The sequence below is a fragment of the Macaca mulatta genome, chromosome 14 (assembly GCF_049350105.2).
Source record: "Macaca mulatta isolate MMU2019108-1 chromosome 14, T2T-MMU8v2.0, whole genome shotgun sequence".
Classification (NCBI taxonomy): Eukaryota; Metazoa; Chordata; class Mammalia; order Primates; family Cercopithecidae; genus Macaca; species Macaca mulatta.
Window position 1 is genome coordinate 12,793,671 of NC_133419.1, and position 19,944 is coordinate 12,813,614.

General features: G+C 50.6%; 1 protein-coding gene across 1 annotated transcript; it reads right to left on the minus strand.

Moving 5' to 3' along the window:
- Positions 1-257: 257 nt before the first annotated feature.
- Positions 258-9,312, minus strand: LOC694646 (pepsin A-4). Its single transcript, XM_015114007.3, has 9 exons — positions 9,155-9,312; positions 8,631-8,793; positions 6,266-6,383; positions 5,266-5,384; positions 4,386-4,585; positions 3,050-3,166; positions 1,882-2,026; positions 1,682-1,780; positions 258-570 (listed from the first exon to the last, which is right to left on the minus strand). The coding sequence occupies exons 1-9, from the start codon at positions 9,208-9,210 to the stop codon at positions 421-423; spliced, it is 1,167 nt and encodes a 388-aa protein (XP_014969493.3). The 5' UTR covers positions 9,211-9,312; the 3' UTR covers positions 258-420.
- Between the last annotated feature and the right edge of the window lie 10,632 nt (positions 9,313-19,944).

A 19,944-nucleotide genomic window follows, 5' to 3' on the forward strand; every position in this document is an offset into this window, starting at 1 on the left:
TCTCAGCTCTCACTGTCCCTTCTATGAGAAGAGAATGAGCCCAGCATTTTTGGCCCCCAGGTGTTTTTATGATGCTTCCAGCACAGCCCCCTGCAGGCCTCTGTCTTCCTGGCTCTACCACGAAGTGTCCGCTGCTGGGGTCACTCTGTTGGGTGCCATCCAAGTGGATGTGGTCATTTTGGTCCCTGCCCTGGCGTTCTAACCCCAGTGATGTGAAGGAAAAAGACCAGCAAAGAGAAGCAGCTCCACAAAACCTGTTTCAGTAGGTTACGTTTTTATTCTACATTATTGGTAAGACAGGGAACAGGGCCAAGACCTCCACACTCCCCTGGGAAGGACAGTCAGGAGAATTAGATACATCTAAAGTGGGCAGAGGACGGAGGTCAGATCTTCCTGGGAGGTGGCTGGAAAGACCTGGGCTTAAGCCACGGGAGCCAGGCCGACCTGGTTGTTTGCCCTGTCGAAGACAGTGAAGTACTGGCGGATGAAGACATCACCCAGGATCCAAAGCTCTCCAGATTCGGTGGGGACGTCCATGCCCTGGAAGCCGCTGGTGCAGCTGCCCTGGCTCTGGAGAAAAGGAGAATAAAAGTGGAGTTGAGACGCCGATTCAGCAGTGACAGGCACTGGGTGATAAACATCCAGGGCGCCCTGGTCCAGCTGCAAGGCACGTGCAAGGAGGAGCTTCCTGGCTCAGTGTCCAGGGACTCGGCTGTTCTTGGCCTGGAGTCGGCCTGTAGAAGCTGTCCACAGCACGATTGGTTTCTACGCATTACTGGACATTATCTGGCGTTTCTGGCAGGCACAGGAACCCTGACATCAGCATCAGAGCTAAGGCCTTGGGGAGAATTCAGCTGGTAGGAAGGAGTGTGAAAACTCAGCCCACACAGCCTTTTCTCATGATTATTCTGATCCCGACCAGGGGCAAACCGGAGGAGCTGTTAGCCTCTTGCCTCACTAAGTCACTGGGCTATGACCTTGTCTGCACGTCACCTGGGGAGCTTTGAACCCCCGTAGCCCATCCCATTGCTCAGGCCTTGCCCTCTCCTAATGTAATCAGAATCACTGGGGGAGCCCAGGCATCAGTGCTTCTTGTTGAGTAACATCAGTCCACTGGCAAAATCAGTTTTCCACCTGACGTTATAATAATAGAAGGGAGAGTTTTCCTGTGGCTCGTACAGCTAAAGATTTGCTACCTGGTAGAGACGGTAGGAGTGTCGGAAGCCCCAGCCTGTGGAAATGAGGATTTCCATTTGTCCAACCCTTGGTAGTTCTGATGTGATGAGTCTCACTTGGTTAACCTAACCACACTCTGAGGGTGGGGAAAGCTGCCATGTCTACATTTTGGATGAGAAAACTGAGGCTGAGATGAGCTGTGGCTTGCTCAGAATCAATGGGCTGGTAATTCAGACCCAGGACTTGGACCCAGGGATCCAAATAGAATCCTCTTTTCCCTCCATTAACCTTTGCTTCACTTGTTCCCTTAGGGGGCTGTATCCGAGTTCTTATTCCTGCGTTTGTTTTCAATCTGTTCCTTCTCTCCGGAGCTGTCTGGGGCAGATGTTCGTCTGCCTCTGCCTCTCGGCTTCAGCTCGTGGAAGCGCACTTTCCCTCTGCAGAGGGGACTCTGTGGCCACATTCTGTGTGAGCCCCTCTAGTGGATGGTCCAGAGCCCCCTCACCTGCAGGATGTAGGCACTGGGTGGCAAAGGGTACTGGACTCCGTTGATGGTGAAGACGATGTCGGGCAGGCTGCTGATGGCTGAGCAGCTGACCACCATCTGGAAAGAGTGAGGTGAGAAAAGTTACAAGGGTTTTGGTCCCGTGTGCCTGGCACACCCACTATTTGAGTGTAGAACAGAGCCGTCGGGGCTGGACTCACCTCGCCGTCTGAGTTCTCACTGGCTCCGATGTCGCTTTGGATGTTGGCAATGGGGCTGGTTGGGCCGGTCAGCAGAGAGGTGCCGGTGTCAACAATGGCTTGACAGCCCTTAGCGCAAGCGATGGTCTTTCCGTTCATGGTGATGCTGAGGGCAAGAAGCAAGTGAAGGTTCCTGAGCCCTCAGGGGTACATCTCTCCAAGGGGGAACCAGGAGGTGACCCCAGACATTTCTTCCCCACCCATCCATTGGCCAGTGCGTGAAATTTCTGTTCCTCTCGTTTACACATTCATTCATCCTGCATTCATTTACCCAACAAATATTTTGCAAGTGCCTACTCTCTGCCAGGCATGGGAAACGCAAAGCTAAACCAGACAGCCTCACAGTTCCAGGCTGCAGGGAGCTCCCGGCCTGGCTGGCAAGATAAGTTATGGTGGCAGAAGGGCAGGATGATAAGCCAGGCGTGCGGCAGGGAACAAAACAGGGTCCAGGGTGAGAGGTGGTGGAGGGAAGCAGCCAGGGGAGCAGACACTCAGGGATGCCAGGCAGGTGAAGAGAGAAGGAGGACATCAACAGGGGACGGTATGCGGGGAGGGACAGAGACCAGAGGACTGGGGCAGGAGTTGGAGGAACTGGTGAAATGCTAGCATGGCTGGGCAGACATGAGGTGATCAATGTGTCCTGGTTTGCCTGGGATGGTCCCAGTTTTAGTACCAAAAGTCCTTGTCCTGGGAAATTGTTCACTCTTGAGAAATGACTTCACACAATTTCTTAGCCATTTTGCCCTACTTCTACACTGAAAGTGACACGTCTCCTCGAGTGGGAGGGGCATTGCTGGTTCCCAGGCCCGTTAAATTGAGATGTGTGGACAGGTGGTTGCCCAGCTTTCCCCAGGGATGCTGGTGGATTGTTCTGCCTCCGTGACTATTAGGACAGTGGCTATCTGACCCTTGCAGAGTCTCGGCTTCCCAGACAGCTCTTCCCTCCTCCGCCCGGGACGTGTCTTTCTAGGGTTTCTCTGGCTGGGTCAACTTCCGCCTTCCCCCTGGAGTGTGTTCCCCTGTGTCAGCTCTCCCTGGGGGGATTCTGGAAAGCTGGTTAACTATGAATCCATAAGGAAATGGGATGTGGGGCCCAGGCCTGGATGCTGCCTGTCTGTGGCAGTCTCACCTGTCCACGGAGATCTGCCAGTAACCCTCGACAGAAACAGGAACCCAGTTCAGACTTCCAGTGTAGTAAGAAGAGTCAATGCCACCAAATATCACCACGCTGCCACTCTGGTCATCGCTGTGGAAAGTGAGGGAAGAAGACATGAATTTCTCTGTTCGTTCATTTGTGTGAACATCTGCTGTTGGCTCCTCAGAGCTACCCTTGATTGGGCACTTGGCAGGCTGTCCTGGGGTGTGACAAATGTGGTTTCTTGTCCTCATAGGCCAGGGCCCACGCAGTGGACACTGTCACTGTTATTTCCACTTACCATGAGGACACTGAGCCTGAGGGAGGTGAGGCCACCTGCCCAAGGTCACACAGCGGGGGAGTGGTGGAACTACGTTTGGAAGAACACGGGTCTTTTAGGTTGAGTGTGTGGTTTCCACCGTGGTACTCACTCTAGTAGCCATGGCGACCCCAGGGATGTGAATGGGTGACAGTGTCGGCTCTTAAGGACTTGATGGTAGACATCTCTTGTTCTTAGCTGGGAGGAGTTTCACCCCCAGGGGAATGTATTTTTTAGTAGAGACGGGGTTTTGCCACTTTGGCCAGGCTGGTCTTGAACTCCTGACTTGAGGTGATCCTCCCGTCTCAGACTCCCAAAGTGCTGGGATTACAGGCATGAGCCACTGCGCCTGCCCAAGTGTATTCACTTTCAATGGCATCTTTGGGGGCCAAGTACGACGGAACTGGCACTGGGGGGCAAATGGCTGATGACATTTGAGTTGTGCACATCAAGGGACAAAGACGCTGGTAAATGAGATGGAGTGCACATGGCCCGACAGAGAGAGACTTGGCCCTATCACTCTCCAAAGACACATTTCTCGTGGCCGGGCGCGGTGGCTCAAGCCTGTAATCCCAGCACTTTGGGAGGCCGAGACGGGCGGATCACGAGGTCGGGAGATCGAGACCATCCTGGCTAACACGGTGAAACCCCGTCTCTACTAAAAAGTACAAAAAACTAGCCGGGCGAGGTGGCGGGCGCCTGTAGTCCCAGCTACTCGGGAGGCTGAGGCAGGAGAATGGCGTGAACCCGGGAGGCGGAGCTTGCAGTGAGCTGAGGTCCGGCCACTGCACTCCAGCCTGGGCGACAGAGCGAGACTCCGTCTCAAAAAAAAAAAAAAAAAACAAAAAAAAAACAAAGACACATTTCTCCACCCTCAGACATTGACTTTCCAAATCCCTTGCTTCCCAAGACCCTCTCCATCGCAGCCAGCCTTGGACAGCTGCTGCTGGGCCAGAACACTGTGACCTCTGGAGGGGGAGGTGGGAGGAGGCCCCTCTCCACCCAACTTACGCGCTCAGGTAGACAGAGAAGAGGTCCTGAGAAACCAGGCGCTGGTTCCAGATGTTGTCAAAGACAGGTGTGGCCCTGGAGGAGGAAATGCTGGGGTAGGCCAGCCCCAAGATGCCGTCGAAGGGAGCAAAATACAGGAAGAAGCCGGGTTCGGTCTCGCTCAAGCCGAAGATCTGATTGGTGTCTGAGATGCCTCCAACCTGGGTGGGGGAACCGAGATGATGTTCACCCTCAGGTCACGTTCACTGAGCTCTGGGTGCCAGCCTCAGGCCTACAGCTGCCCTGGTTCATCCCATGCAGGACTTGGCTGCCAGGGTATCAGCCCGGAAGGAGGGGAGAGGGACTGTCTCCTGGAATGCTCGTTCCTCTGCTGGAGGTAACCATGGCAGCTGATCTGCAGATGGCCACGGTCTATGACTCAGTGTGAGATTTTGCTGGAGAACAGATTCACTGTGTGTTTGTGTTACGGATGAAGAAATGCAAAGCAGACCCCGGGCGAATCAGGGCCTTTGACCTCTGCCATGCCCCAAAAGTAGCAGAGAGGGCTTGTGGAGATTTCCTGACGTGGGGGGGCTGCTGCAGGTCGGGAGAAGGAGGAAGTGGAGGAGGTGCTAGTAGAGAATTGAGCCTTTACGGACTCTCCCCACCCTCCATACCATTCTGCTTGGGTGGAGCTGAGGCTGGCTTATGGCTCCCGGCAGCCCACCCTTTTACTCACTGCCACCCGAGCTAGCAACGTCTGTGACATCTCTGCTGCTTCTCCCCCAGCCCGTACCCCCAATCAGGTTACTTTTGTGATCACCGAGACTCATCGTGCTGGAATAAGCTGATTCTGGGGCTGCCTGATGGCAGGGTTCAGCGGCAGCCTGCAGGCGCCCACCTTGACAGTGTCATATCCGAGGATGCCTGTCATGCTGCCGGTGCCGTAGGTGATGGAGACTGTCTTGCTGGTGGCCCGGTATGTGGAGGAATCCTGAGGGTTGAAGAGGTTGTGGTCCACTGCAAGGGAAAGCGGTGATTGTCAGCCTCTGAGAGCTGGGTGAAGGTCACAGGCTGGGATGTCTTCCTGGGATGGGGTGCCCTGGCCCCAGGAAGGGCTCTGGAGGTGAGCAGTGACCTTTCCCCCAGACCCTTGGACCCCAAGAGACGCCAAGTTCTGTCCTGTCTCATTGAACTACTGGGACCCTTCACTGATGGCAGGTCCCCAGCCAACCCGAAGGGCCTGCTGGGGACCCCCCAAGGCCAACATTGAGCTGAGCAGGCTGGTGGCTGCCCAGTGATGAGCGCTTTCACGCTCCAGCCCCCGGCCAGTGCTCCTGTTACGATGTGGAAGAAGCCAGAGGCACCTCATGTTAATTAAAACTCAGGTGAATACATTAGAAGAGGAAGGAACCCGCAACACACATTGCTCATGACCTCCAAAGACAAGCTCTCTTTCGTTAGCAAACCAATCATTTTTAAAATTTTTTTGTTCTTAAAAAAACGAGCTCAGCACTCATCTCCAGCATGTCCTAGCCAGGCTTGGGAGCCATTTTCTCACACACACTGGACTCTTTCCTGGCGGGCTCTCCTCCAGCCCTTTGGCCCTGTCTTGCTTTGGGCCCCTACACTTCCTCTCCCAGGCTGTGGTTATTTTGGGGAGCTTCTCTCTCCCTTCAGCCTGGAAAGTCTTTGACCGCAGGGGTCATATCACTCATCCCTTTACCCCGTGGAGCACCTGCGCCCAGTGCTTGGCACGTAGTAGGTGCTCAGTAAATGCCTGTTGAGTGGCTCCAGCAGGTTTGAGGGGGGAGGTGTCTGAAGCCCACGGGTGTCCAGGGTTCCCCAGGGTCAGCTGGTGCTGGGGAGCGAGAGTGGGGTGGGGCAGGCTGGGAACTTACTGCACGCGAGACTGTAGCAGTAGACTGAGGGCACCCACAGGTTGGAGGAGCCAGTGTCAAAGACGACGGTGAAATTCTGGGCAGGGGTTCCGATGCCGATAGTGCCGAAGTACTCCACCTGCCGAGGCCGGGACAGCGCAGTTCATGGACCGGGGTCTCTGTCGGGGCCTCCCTAGGGGCTCTCTCTGGGTCACCTCCTCGGTTGCCCTCTCTACCTTTTCCTTCCCTCCTCACAGTTCTTGTCATTCCTTCCCAGCCACCGCCTTCATCCCTGAAAGCCCAGTCCTGGTGTGCCTTCCTCCTTGAAGTATTCCCTGATTGCTCCCCCAATTTACCCTCTGCTCTCTCCTAAGCACCACAAGCATCTAACAGTCTGCTGTTCCCTCTTCAGCCATTGTCTTGTCTGTCACAGTCTTCCCATCCTTACAGCACATGTTCTCAGAGGATGGGGGTGGAATCTTCTAGCACCGGGCAAGTGACAGCTTAAGTGCTTGTGCCTTAAATTGTTTATCAGAAGCTAAGCAAGCCACCTAAAGATGGAAACTTGGCCAGTTTTCTTATTTCTACATCTAGATGTGTGAGCAGGTTGCAAGAAAGGGCATTGCCAGTAGTTTTCTTCTTTTTTTTTTGAGGCAAGTCTCGCTCTGTTGTCCAGGCTGGAGTGCAGTGGCGTGATATTGGCTCACTGCAGCCTCTGCCTCCTGGGTTCCAGTGATTCTCCTGCCTCAGCCTCCCAAGTAGCTGGGATGACAGGTGTGTGCCATCACTCCTGGCTAATTTTTGTATTTGTAGTAGTGACGGGGTTTCACCATGTTTCCAGGCTGGTCTGGAACTCCTGACCTCAAGTGATCCACCCACCTCAGCCAACCAACCAGTATTTTTCTTCTGAGTGGCAGCATTTTCCCCCCTTGCTGGCTCTGTTCTCGCCACACTGGTCTGCTTGCTGCTCCTTGACGATGAGCAGTCCCTCCTGCCCTAGGGCTTTTGCACTGGCTATACCTTGTGCTAGGAAAATGTTTATTCTAGATCTTTCTTTGGTTGATCCTTTTTTCAAAAATCAATGATTCAGGTATCTAGTCAAATGTCCCCTCTGCCAACAGGCCTTCCATGACCACTTTATCTAAATTTGCCCTCTCTCGATCTTCTTTTTCCTCATACTCCAATAAATTAATTTGTCTTGGCCCTCATCAGTACCTGAAATTATCCTCCACGCTTGCTTATCTGTCATCCCCTTTAGAATATAAGCTCCAGGAACTTTGCTTATTCACCATCATTTTGGCAACTTGCATAGCCTCTGGCACATAGAGAGGTGCCAATATTTGTTAAATATTTGTTAACTAAATAAATGCGCTAACTAAGCCTCTTACCAAGGGCCTGCCAGACCCCATGCTAAGCACTCCAGAAAACATGATTGCGTGAATTCCTGGCAACAACCTCTGTTGGTAGATATTAGTGTTTCTGTTTTCCAGACCAAGAAACAGGCTCAGAGGATTTAAATGTCTTGGCCAAGGTCCTGTGGCTTAGAGGCGCTAGAACCCACATTTGCACCAGGTCTGCTGGATGGCAGAGGCCAATCTCTGAACCACAGTCATCACTGCTCTGTGCCCTCTGCCCTGTGCCAGGCACAGAGGGGACATACGATATCTGTGGGAAGGCAGGGTGTTTGCTGTCGGGTCTCAAATAATAAAGTCAGAGTGATCTTTCTGAAACTCAGATCTGGTTTTGTCACCCCCTGTTTGAGATAAATCAGTGGCAGTTAGGACGGAGCCTCTCTCCGTCCACCCCTCGGCTCCTCGGGCCACAGTCTGCAGCACCCTTCTTCCCTCCCTCTGGGCTCTCCTTCAAATGCCCTGTGCTCCCGCCTGCACAGGGTTCGGCACAAGTGATCAGGCTGTGCGGAGTTCTGTCTTCTCTTGGAAATTCCCGCTCTTCCTGCATGGCTCCCGGGAGGCTCCCTGCCCAAGTGGCAGAGTCTCGCAGTGTGACACCTTCACTCTGTGGTCCTCCTGCTGCCTGTTCTTTTCATTGGTTTGCAAGACTCCTTGATTACTGTCTTTGTCTCCTCGGCTATGACTTTGCTCACCGCTGTTTTCCCCTGAGCCCAGCACAGGCCCTGACATGTAACGAGGAGCTCAGAAGGAATAAACATTGCATGAACGAGCGAAGGAATGAATGAATGAACAAAAAGCAACAGCTCTGAGTGTGAGCTTTCCTGCCTGCCCGGGGCCACTGATATCAAGGGGGAGACCCTGGGTCACTGCCTGGAGCCTCAGAGCCCCGGCCCGTCCTCCAAGACCCCAGGGAAACCCTCTTTCCTGCCGGCCAAGTCCTCAGAGCCGGCCCCGCCGCTTGCCCACACACTCACATCCAGGTAGTTCTCCAGGGGCTGTTCGTCTATCAGGGTGGGCACCTCCGCCTGGGGGAAGTACTTGCTGGCTGGGTTGAGGTTGTGCTTCTTCAGGAAGTCCTTCAGCAGGCCATGCTCGGACAGGTTGCGCCTCAAGGACTTCTTTCTGACGAGGGGGACCCTGTGGATTGGAGGAGGAAGAGGAATTAGGCGAGGATTCTGCTCACCGGGTGCTGTGGCAGCCCCAGAAGGGAAGGGAAGCTGGTCTAAGAGAGGAAGAAGGAAGGGAGACGCTCCCATGTCTGCGCAATAATGCAAAGAAGTTAAGTAGACTAGGGATGGAGCTGGGAACCAGACTCAGGCTAGGCCTGAGTTTTAACCACGTCTGCAGAGCTGCCTCCCAAAGGTTGGAGAGAGAGGCAGAGAAGGGGGATGGAGACAGCCGAAGAGAGAGAGAGAAAAAAGGGAAGAAGGAAGACAGAGGAGTAAAGAAGGGCGATGTGGGAGGCAGGCGTCTTCACACCCATGCCACTGGGACTCACTTGTAGATGATGCACTCAGAGAGCGCCACCAGACCCAGCAGCAGCAGCCACTTCATGGTTCTTCCCAGGTCCCAACTCCAGGGAGAAGCAAGACGGGAGGAAGGTGCAGAGCAGCAGCATGAGCTGCCCCTTATATACAACTTGGGTCCTGTCTTATCATTCTCGGAAAGTCACCCGTTCCCCTGATCCCAAACAGAAAAGCTCCTGATAAGATTGTCGCTGACCCGAGCCAAGTTCTGAGACTGTCCCAGCGGAGGCACTTTCCACTGTAACCTTGCACCATTGTGGGGGTGGGGGGGGTTGCCATGGGGGTGGACCCGCAGGGAAAGAGAGGAGCAATGGCCTGGAGGGTTAGTTTTTCTTTTCTTTTCCTTCTCTTTCCTTCCCTCCTTCCTTCCTTCCTTTCTTCCTTCCTGCCTCCCTTCCTCCCTACCTCTTTCTTTCTTTTTCTTTCTCTGTTTCTCTTTCTTTTCTTTCTTTCTTTCTTTCTCTTTCTTTCTTTCTTTCTTTCTTTCTTTCTCTCTCTCTTTCTTTCTTTCTTTCTTTCTTTCTTTCTTTCTTTCTTCCTTCCTTCCTTCCTTCCTTCCTTTCTCTTTCCTTCCTTCCATCCTTCCCTCCTTTCCCTTCCTTCCTTCCTTCCTTCCTTTCCTTTCCTTTCTTTCTTCCTTTTTTCTTTCTGACATTCTTTTGCTCTTTCTTTCTGACTGAGTTTTGCTCTGTCGCTTAGTCACAGACTTATTTCTTAAGCATTGACAAAGGCCCACATTAACACTTTACAAGCTGAGCATTTCCACAGAGTTGGTTACAAGTGCGTTTGACACAGCATTGGACAGATGGGAAGGAGCCCCAGGTGGCCTGATGTGCCCCAGTGGGGCATGCAGCTGGGGTTCTTAGAGAGCAGCTCCCCGACTCAGTGATAGGTGGTACTGGTTGTGGTCACTGCTTATCCACAGCACACTGGGGGTTCGGTCATTTGGGACTAAGGACACAATTCCCCACATAAGTTCATTGTGTGAGGTTGTTGGACATCTGTCTAGGCTATGGCACTTCTGGCTTGCTTTTGGTGGCTACTGGGCTGAGTCTGGGAAGGAGATGTGCGCAGTACATGGGGGAGGAGGGAGAGAGCACCGGCAGAATGCTGCCTTCCCTTCCTGGAGGAGGCAAACTTGAGACCGACCGGCCAGGTATTTCTTTGGAATCTGTGTCCCTCCCTTTCTGCACCTCTTCTCTTTCTTTTGCTCCCTTCCCACCCTCTCCACCTTTGAGATCCCACCTGGGTGTGATTTCTCCAGGTGCTCCAGGCTTATAACTGGGCTGAAGTCAGCTACAATGGAGCACAGCAATCTGGGCAAAGAATTCATACTCGTGGGTGAGTGACTTAGAAAGAGGATGCTTAGCTGGGTGCCGCGGCTCACGCTTGTAATCCCAGTATTTTGGGAGGCTGCGGCAAGTGAATCACCTGAAGTCAGGAGTTCAAAACCTGCCTGGCCAACATAGAGAAACCCTGTCTCTACTGAAAGTAGAAAAGTTAGCTGGACATGGTAGTGGGTGCCTGTAATGCCAGCTACTCCACAGGCTGAGGCAGGAGAATCGCTTGAACCCAGCAGACAGAGGTTGTGAGAGGTGAAGCCGGCTGGGCTTCTGAGTCGGGTGGGGACTTGGAGAACTTTTGTGTCTAGCTAAAGGATTGTGAATGCACCAATCAGCACTCTGTTGCTAGCTAAAGGTTTGTAAATGCTCCAGTCAGCACTGTGTGTCTAGCTAATGGGGTGGGGAGTTGGAGAACTTTTGTATCTAGCTAATGGATTGTAAATGCACCAATCCGCTCTCTGTAAAATGGACCAATCAGCAGGATGTGAGTGGGGCCAAGTAAGGGAATAAAAGCAGACCACCGGAGCCAGCAGCGGCAACCCGCTCGGGTCCCCTTCCAGGCTGTGGAGGCTTTGCTGTTTCGCTCTTTGCAATAAATCTTGCTGCTGCTCACTCTCTGTGTCTGCACTACCTTCATGAGCTGTAACACTCACTGCGAAGGTCTACGGCTTCACTCCTGAAGCCAGTGAGATCAGGAACCCACCGGGAGGAAGGAACAACTCTGGACGCCACCTTTAAGAGCTGTTACACTCACCGAGAAGGTCTGCAGCTTCACTGCTGAAGCCAGTGATACCACGAACCCACCGGAAGGAAGAAACTCCGGACACATCTGAACATGTGAAGGAACAAACTCCGGACTCACCATATTTAAGAACTGTAACACTCACCATGAGGGTCCGCGGTTTTATTCTTGAATTCAGCGAGGGCAAGAACCCACCGGAAGGAACCAATTCCAGACACAGTGCAGTGAGCGGAGATCCTGCCACTGCACTGCAGCCTGGGCGACAGAGCTAGACTCCGTCTCAAACAAACAAACAAACAAACAGCAACACCAACAACAAAAAAGAGGATGCTTACCACCGCAGTGTATCCTCCACTTTGTGAGCTTTTATTCAGTGGACAAAGTAGAGTGAGAACTCTGATGCATAAATTACTGGGGAGGAGGACAGGGGAGTGGGGTGGTCCCCAGGTAGATAGGAAGCCCTGTCTCAGGGTCTTGTTCTGAAATCACATCCCCTGGGGAATCCTCAGACTGTCCAGCCATAAGAGCCACAGGTTCTATAAAAGCTCCAAGTTGCCCCTAGTGTCTCCAGGTAAGTATTCAGAAGTGGGCAGTGTGGATAAGTTCAGGGACAGTGGTGGTTAGTAGGAAACATGTGGACATTTCAGACTTCCCTGTTAGTTGACATGTTTGTGCCCCAAATGTGAATCCTGGGCCCATTATTTTTCTTTTGTTTGTTTGTTTGTTTGTTTTTAACTGTCAATCTCACTCCAGTATGACTAGCCCTTGTATTTCCCACGTTCACATCTTCTGGTGCCTGCTTCTCTTCCTCTCTCTTTCCTCCCTCTCAAGCCTCTCTCTCTCTTTTTCTTTTACTTTTTCTTTCTTTCTTTCTTTCTTTTTTTTTTTTTTTTGAGACAGGGTCTTATTCTGTCACTCAGGGTATAGTGTAGTGGCGTGATCATGGCTTAGTGCAGTCTCAACCTCCCACGCTCAATCAGTCCTCTGGCCTCAGGCTCCAAGTAGCTGGTACTAAGGGCATGAGCCACCACACCCAGCTAAGTTTTGTATTTTCTATAGAGACAGGGCTTCACTATGTGGCCCAGGCTGGTTTTGAACTCCTGGGCTCAAGTGATCCACCTGCCTCAGCCTCTCAAAGGGCTGGGATTACAGTGAACCACAGTGCACCTGGCCCTCTCTCTCTTTATGGAAACATAATATTTTACATATTTTTTGGGTATCTGTGATATTCTGTTACATGCATAGAAAGAGTAATGATCAAGTCAGGGTATTTGGAGTATCCATCACCTTAAGTATGGGTTGATCCTAGCACTCATATGAAGAACTTGATGGTCCTGAAGATGCCTGCCTAAGTTTTGGGGGCACTAGATGAAATCCCTTCACTCAAGGCTGCCACCAGAAGGAAGGGGAGGGAGTTTGGAGCCCAAGGATGGGTGCTGGTTTTGGGGGCACAGCTTGTCTTGGGCCCACATGGGAATTTTGAGCAGAGGAGAAGTATATTTGGGAAGTAGAAGAAAGATTCCCCAGGCAGAAACCTGCAAGCACCTTAACACATTCATTCGAATGCCTGATTGTGCACTCACTGTGTATCGTGCAGGGATGCTCTAGCTGCTGGGGGTACATCCCTGAGCGTGGTAGGAATACGCCATGCATTTGGCGGGTTTGTGATCAGTTAAAGGGAAAGCTGGTGTGGAAGGGGCTCTTTCTTTCCACCTGGATGGATATTTGGATCGCATTGAGGGGAAGCTCTCAGATTGGTGAGGATGAAAATGTTTCTCCACATTGGAGATTTTAGCACCCTGAGGGATGCTGGCATGCTTGCTGCCACCAATTCAGGGGTATGGCAGAGAGACTCTAGGATGGCCTCAATTATTCATGCTGCTGGTGTTCACACCCCTGTGTAATCCCCTCCCCTTTTGTGTAGGCAGGACTTGCTTCTAACCAACAGGATACAGCAAAGTAGATGGGATGTTGCTTCTGCGATTACATTATACAGGCTCGTAGCTTGTGTCTTGCTAGCACACTCTCTGTATAGACTCTTCCCCTTGCTGGCTCTGAGAAAGAAAGCTGCCCTATAAAGAGGCCCAAGGGGAAGGAACCAAGGGTGGCCTCCAGCCAACAGCCAGCAAGGAACTGAGGCCTTCAGTGTGACAATCTGTAAGTAACTGAATCCTGCCAGCAACCGTGTGAGCATGGAAGCAGATCCTTCTCCAGTCAAGCCTCAGATGAGACCACAGACCAGGCTGACATCCCTGACTGACAGAGGCCTCAGTTGAATGGAGCCTGGATTCCTGAGCCACAGAAACTGTGAGATAGTCAATGTGAGTTGTTGTAAGTCATGAAATGTGTGTTAAGTTGTCATCAGTGTCTTCAGCAATAGAAAACAGGACTGGAAACCTCGTTGAAATCTCCAGAAAGATCCACCTGGCTGCCTCTTGCTCTTCTGTGTTTTGAGACCTTTTCAGTGCTCTGCTAGGTGGTTTTCTGCTCAGGCAATGTGAGTGATCTGAAAAGGGGAAAGGTGACATTGTTGGTCAGGTCATTTGCAAACCTCCCTCAACACAGCAGTGCTTATATTTCTGTGGCTCTTTGTGCTTTTCTGAATGCTTTGAATTATTTTTAAAAAGAATTATTATACGATTACCCCCAGTTTTTCCCAACTGACATAGCTCAGAGGGGTTAAGTGATCAGTGCAGGTTCACATAACCAAGTAATGACACAGGTGGGAGCTGAACCTGGGTCTCAGGGGACTCTGGTCCCTGACCAGACTGTGTGACCATGTACATCCACCCGGTTTCTGTTCATGGGTTAGTGTGTGACATGTACATTCCATGATGGCTGCAGCCTCCATCCCAGGAGCACTTGGAGAAGCCATTCCACTCAGCCCCTGTTACCAGAGGAACCCTTGGGATGGAAAAGGGAATCCTGATTCTGCCATCACATGCTCCCATGAGATCTGATTGTCAGCCAGGGCTGATCTGTGGCTGCCAGCAAGGAAGCCACATCATCTCATTGTACCAGACTGGCCCGGCAGAAAGATTAGATAACAACGTTTATTTTGCCATTAGCCCTGCCTGGTCCTCAGTATGGTAGTGCCTGGCTTTCAGGGGCACTGGTTGCAGTGTCTCTGATGCAGGGTAGCCCCTGCCAAGGGCCCAGGTGTTCAGAAATGTTCCATGAACGAATCAAATCAAGCAATGCAATGAGATCTAAGGAACCCAATTATGGCAAGCCTGAGACGGAGCACTTAAGCAGGATAAGTGTTATCGAGCTGGTCTGATAAGCATTGTGGCGGCTGGTCCCCTAGCAGCTTTCAATCAAGGTCTCACCCCAGGGACACGATCTTCCAACAACAAAGAGAACAATGTGTTTTCTACTCCCCAGTCCCAGAGCTGGGCTGTTTCTCCAAAGATGCAAGCAGGTTTTTAAAGTTAAATTTATGATAACATTTTTGGCTCAACTATAGAAGTAATACATGATCATTTTAGATTATTCATAGGTAAAGAAAAATTGTGTAATGACTTATAACCCCGCTACCCAGCGCTAACGACCGTTAGCATAGTAAATTAATATATTGGTTTACTTGCAAATATAGCACCACAAGATATGGCACATGTTGCTTTGCAACCAACCCGTTTTGATGAGCTCAGCTCACATCTGCTGTGCTACTTTATCTGTACCCTGAACCTGCTTTTAAAAGAAATACTGTGGTCCTGTACTTTGCAAGTAATTTTTTAGAAATCTACGTTATCATTTTTAAACCTTTCTTGAAATATTGTATGCACACAGAAAGGTGCATATCGTAAGAAATAGCTTGATGAATTTTCACAAACCAAGCACACGCATGTAACCACAACCCAGACCCAGCAAAAGAGCATGTCAGGTACCCCCGGACCGCACCCCAGGCTCTTCCCAGTCACTACCCCAGTGCCAAACCAAGCGTATCACTACTCTAATATCCAAACAGCAAAGATACATTTCACCTGTTTTTGTACTTTTGATAAGCAGTACCACATAACAAGCACTTTATTTGCATTGAGCTTCTTTGCTCAAAATCATGTTTAGTTGAGGCATCCGCGACTGGTGTCGTGTGGAGTTGTTACTCAGTCCTGTTCATTGCTATGTATTATTCCACTGCATCAATATACCCTTTACTTATCTCTTTTTCAGTTCCTAGGCATTTGGGTAGCTTCCAGTGTGGGGTTCTTAGGAACAGTGCTCTATGAATATTCTCTTATAATATACATCTTCGTTCTTTTCCTCTTATTTATTTATTAAAAACAATGGAAATGAAGTCTTGCTGTGTTGCTCAGGCTGGTTTTGAACTCTTGGGCTCAAGCCGTCCTCCCACCTTGGCCTTCCCAAGTGCTGGGGTTACACCATGAGCTACTGTGCCTGGCTCCTTTCTTTTTAATTCAAATGTAATAATTGTCCATATTTATGGGTACATAGGGGTGTTTCCGTACATATAATGTTTAGTGATCAGATCAGAGTAATTAGCATATTTATCGTCTTGAACATTGATCATTCTTTTGCTTTTCTTGGAGACAGAATCTCGCTCCGTTGCCCAGGCTGAAGTGCAATGGCGCCATCTCGGCTCACTGCAACCTCTGCCTCCCAGGTTCAGGAGATTCTCCTGTCTCAGCCTCCCAAGTAGCTGGGAATTACAGACATGTGTCACCATGCCTGACTAATTTTGTATTTTTAGTACAGATGAGGTTTCACCATGTTGACCTGGTTGGTCTCAAACTCCTCATCTCAGGTGATTCACCTGCCTCAGCCTCCCAAAGTGCTGGGATTACAGGCATGAGCCACTGAGTCCGGCCAGCATATGCATTTTTAGTTTTTGTGGGGAAAAGAAAGAGATCAGCCTGTTACTGTGTCTATATAAAAAGAAGTAGATATAAGACACTCCATTTTGTTCTGTATTTGAGATGCTGTTAATCTGTGACCCTACCCCCAACCTTGTCTTTGCAAGAGACATGTGCTGTGGTGACTCAGGGTTTAATGGATTTTGTGCTGTGCAGGATGTGTCTTTGTTAAACAAGTGCCAGAAGGCAGCTTGCTGGTTAAAAGTCATCACCATTCCCTTAATTTCAACTACCCAGGGACACGTACAAGGCCAAAGGTCGCAGGGACCTCTGCCTAGGAAAGCTAGGTATTGTCCAAGGTTTCTCCCCATGTGATAGGCTGAAACAATGCTGCTCAAAGGTTTATGGAGATGTTTGCATATGCATCTCAAGGCACAGCATTTTCCTTTAAACTTATTCATGTCACAGAGATTTTTGTTCATATGTCTTACTGCTGATTTCCTCCCTACCATGATCCTATTGTCCAGCCACTCCCTTATCTTTAAGATGGTAAAGATAATTATCAGTAAATATTAAGGGAACTCAGAGACTGGTGCTGGCGTGGGTCCTCTGTAAGCTGAGCGCCGGTTCCCTGGGCCCACTTTTTCTTTCTCTGTACTTTGTCTCTGTGTCTCATTTCTTTTCTGAAGTCTCTCGTTCCACCTAATGAGAAACACCCACAGGTGTGGAGGGGCAGGCCACCCCTTCAAGTTTTGACAGAAACAGCCACATCATGCTCCTTAGGGTGGTGCCAATTTATACTTCCACCAGCAATGTGTGGAGTGATCATTTGGGACAGGTGAGGATGGATGGGGCAGGAGACCTGTGAGATTAAAATAACACTCCTGGACGAGTGTGAATGAAAAGAACAGAAGGAGCTGTGCTTAGACCCCCAAGGCCTTAGAGGAAGATGCATGAAGCAGAGACCTGAGACTGCAGCAAAGGCTTGTGAATTCATCGTCTCTTGTGCAGCAACATAGAGAGGATCCCTTCGGATATGTTGGCACAGGGCTTTCCGGTCAAATGATCTGTCTAATGAGGAAGCTCTTTAGATGCTGGCTGGGTTCGGGAATCCCAGGGTGGGAATGAAAGAGGTGCTGGGAGAGAGAGGCTGAGCTGCAGCTGCTGGGGTTGAGATGGGGGAGGAAGGAAGGATGGGGCCAGGCGCAGGAGAACAGATAGCATCCAGGAAGGCCTACCCGTATCCCTGGAGCCTAGCACACTGCCTAGCTTCAAAGTAGCTACGTGGGAAATGTCAGAAAAACAAATCCAGCAAAGGAGCCAGGACAGGGTGAAATTCCTTCCCAGAAACTTGAGAAATCCACCTGCTTATCCCATGACAAAATGTGAGGAGGATGGAATGTTGGTGGGGGTGGGAGCTGACCCCCCTGTTGTCATTCACGTGGCCTTCCTCAAACCCTATCCACATCTCATACTCTCATCCGATCTGAGTTGTTTCCTTTTAAAACATCGTCGCTAATCACTCATTCAGCAACAATTTAGGGACCACCTACTATGTGCCAAGCCCTGTTCTTTCTGCTCAGGCTTCAACCCTAAATACGATAACCATCCCTGCCCTTGTGAATCTGAAACACTTAAATGTGTCATTACAAGTCGTGCCAAGTACCATGAGGGATAAGGTGGGCCCAGGCTCTATGGGAGAGTGGTCAGGGAGGGCTGATCACTTTTACAGGGAAGTGACTTTTTTTTTTGAGGTGGGTTTCACTCTTTTTGCCCAGGCTGGAATACAATGGCATGATCTCAGCTCACTGCAACGTCTGCCTCCTGGGTTCAAGCGATTCTCCTGCCTCAGCCTCCCGAGTAGCTGGGATTACAGGTGCCCACCACCACGCCAAGCTAATTTTTTGTATTTTTAGTAGAGACGGGATTTCACCATGTTGACCAGGCTGGTCTCCAATTCCTGACCTCAGTTCATCTGCCCACCTCGGCCTCCTAGAGTGCTGGGATTATATGTGTGAGCCACCGCACCTGGTTGGGAAGTGACATTTAAGCCACGTCTGCAGATGCTAGGTGTTAGCAAGGCAAGAAAGAGGGAAAGGCAACCCAGGCAAAGGAAACAGCATGTGCAAAGTCTGGAGGTGGGAAAGCACTTGGGTTATCGTGGCCGTGGGAGCCAGGGTGGAGGGAGCTCAGGGCAGTGGGATCAGAATGAGGCAGGGAAGGTTTTGAGGGAAAGGAGCACACAGGACCTGGAACTATGCCAAAGATTTGTTGTTTTGTTCCAAAGGCAATGGCAAGAAGGCATTAAGAGTTTTAAGTAAGGAAGGGATGAGACGAAATGTATGTTTCATAAAGTTGACTCAGCTATGGAAAGTGGGCTTGGGAGGGTGAGAGTGACCCCGGGGAGACAGGGCGTTGGAGATCATCCCTGGCCCTCCTACAGCCCAGCTCCAGCCTCTGGCCCTGCCTTCAGCAGACAGCCTGGGTTGGCTGTTACCAGAAGCAGGAGCTATGGAAATTTTCCCAGTGTGCATGCTGAGAGGCCCAGGGCTGTAATAGACTTCCTAGCAAGAGAGAGTCTGAGATCAAGCTGAGCTGAGTTAAAATGAAACAGATCACTTTGCAGCAGGACTTATCAGAGCCTTTGATTGGGAACTGTAGCTGGTGAGCCCTGGGGAAGGGCCTGGAACGTAGTGTGTTCTGTACTTATTTTGAAACTATGTTTTCCATTGTACACTTTGCTACCAAGCTCAGTCTGAGAAACTGCTCCATTTCCTCTTTGCCTTTCTAGGGCATATATGCTACTGAGCGTGCTTAATTCTCTGTCTCACAGCCTCTGCTCAGGGAAGTGGAACACCATTCTGTTTGTTACAGACGGGGAAACAGATGTGTTCAGGGTCTTGTGCCTGGGACCTTGCGGGAGATTGACAGTGAGTCTTGGTCACCAGCGAATCACAGGGGTGTCCTGGAAGACTGTGGGGTATCAGCTTCTTCCACTTCTGTCCATGTCTTGCAGACAACACTGCCCTATCCTGTCTACTTAGGGACATCGCCATTAGTGTCCACCTCTCCTGTCTCTCCTGATTGCTTTCCTTTCCTCACGATCTCTCTCTCTCTCTTTTTTTTTTTTTTTGAGATGGAGTCCTGCTCTGTTGCCCAGGCTAGAGTGCAATGGTGCGATCTCAGCTCACTGCAACCTCCACCTTCCCGGTTCAAGCGATTCTCCTGCCTCAGCCTCCCGAGTAGCTGGGATTACAATGACGCACCACCACGCCCAGCTAATTTTTGCATTTTGAGTAGAGACGGGATTTCCCCATGTTGGCCAGGCTGGTCTCAAACTTGTGACCTGTCTGTCTCAGCCTCCCAAAGTGCTGGGATTACAGGTATGAGCCACTGCTCCCAGCCTTGTCATAATCTCTTACTGGTTTTGGGAGAAGTAAGAAGTTGACTCCCTCAACTAAGAGCTTCAGTGCTATTTTTTCTTTTTTTCTCTCTCTTTTCTTTCGTTTTCTTTTTTTTTTTTTGAGATGGAGTCTCTCTGTGTTGCCCAGGTTGGAGTACAATGGCACGATCTCAGCTCTCACTGTCCCTTCTATGAGAAGAGAATGAGCCCAGCATTTTTGGCCCCCAGGTGTTTTTATGATGCTTCCAGCACAGCCCCCTGCAGGCCTCTGTCTTCCTGGCTCCACCATGAAGTGTCCGCTGCTGGGGTCACCTTGTTGGCTGCCATCCAAGTGGATGTGGTCATTTTGGTCCCTGCCCTGGCGTTCTAACCCCAGTGATGTGAAGGAAAAAGACCAGCAAAGAGAAGCAGCTCCACAAAACCTGTTTCAGTAGGTTACGTTTTTATTCTACATTATTGGTAA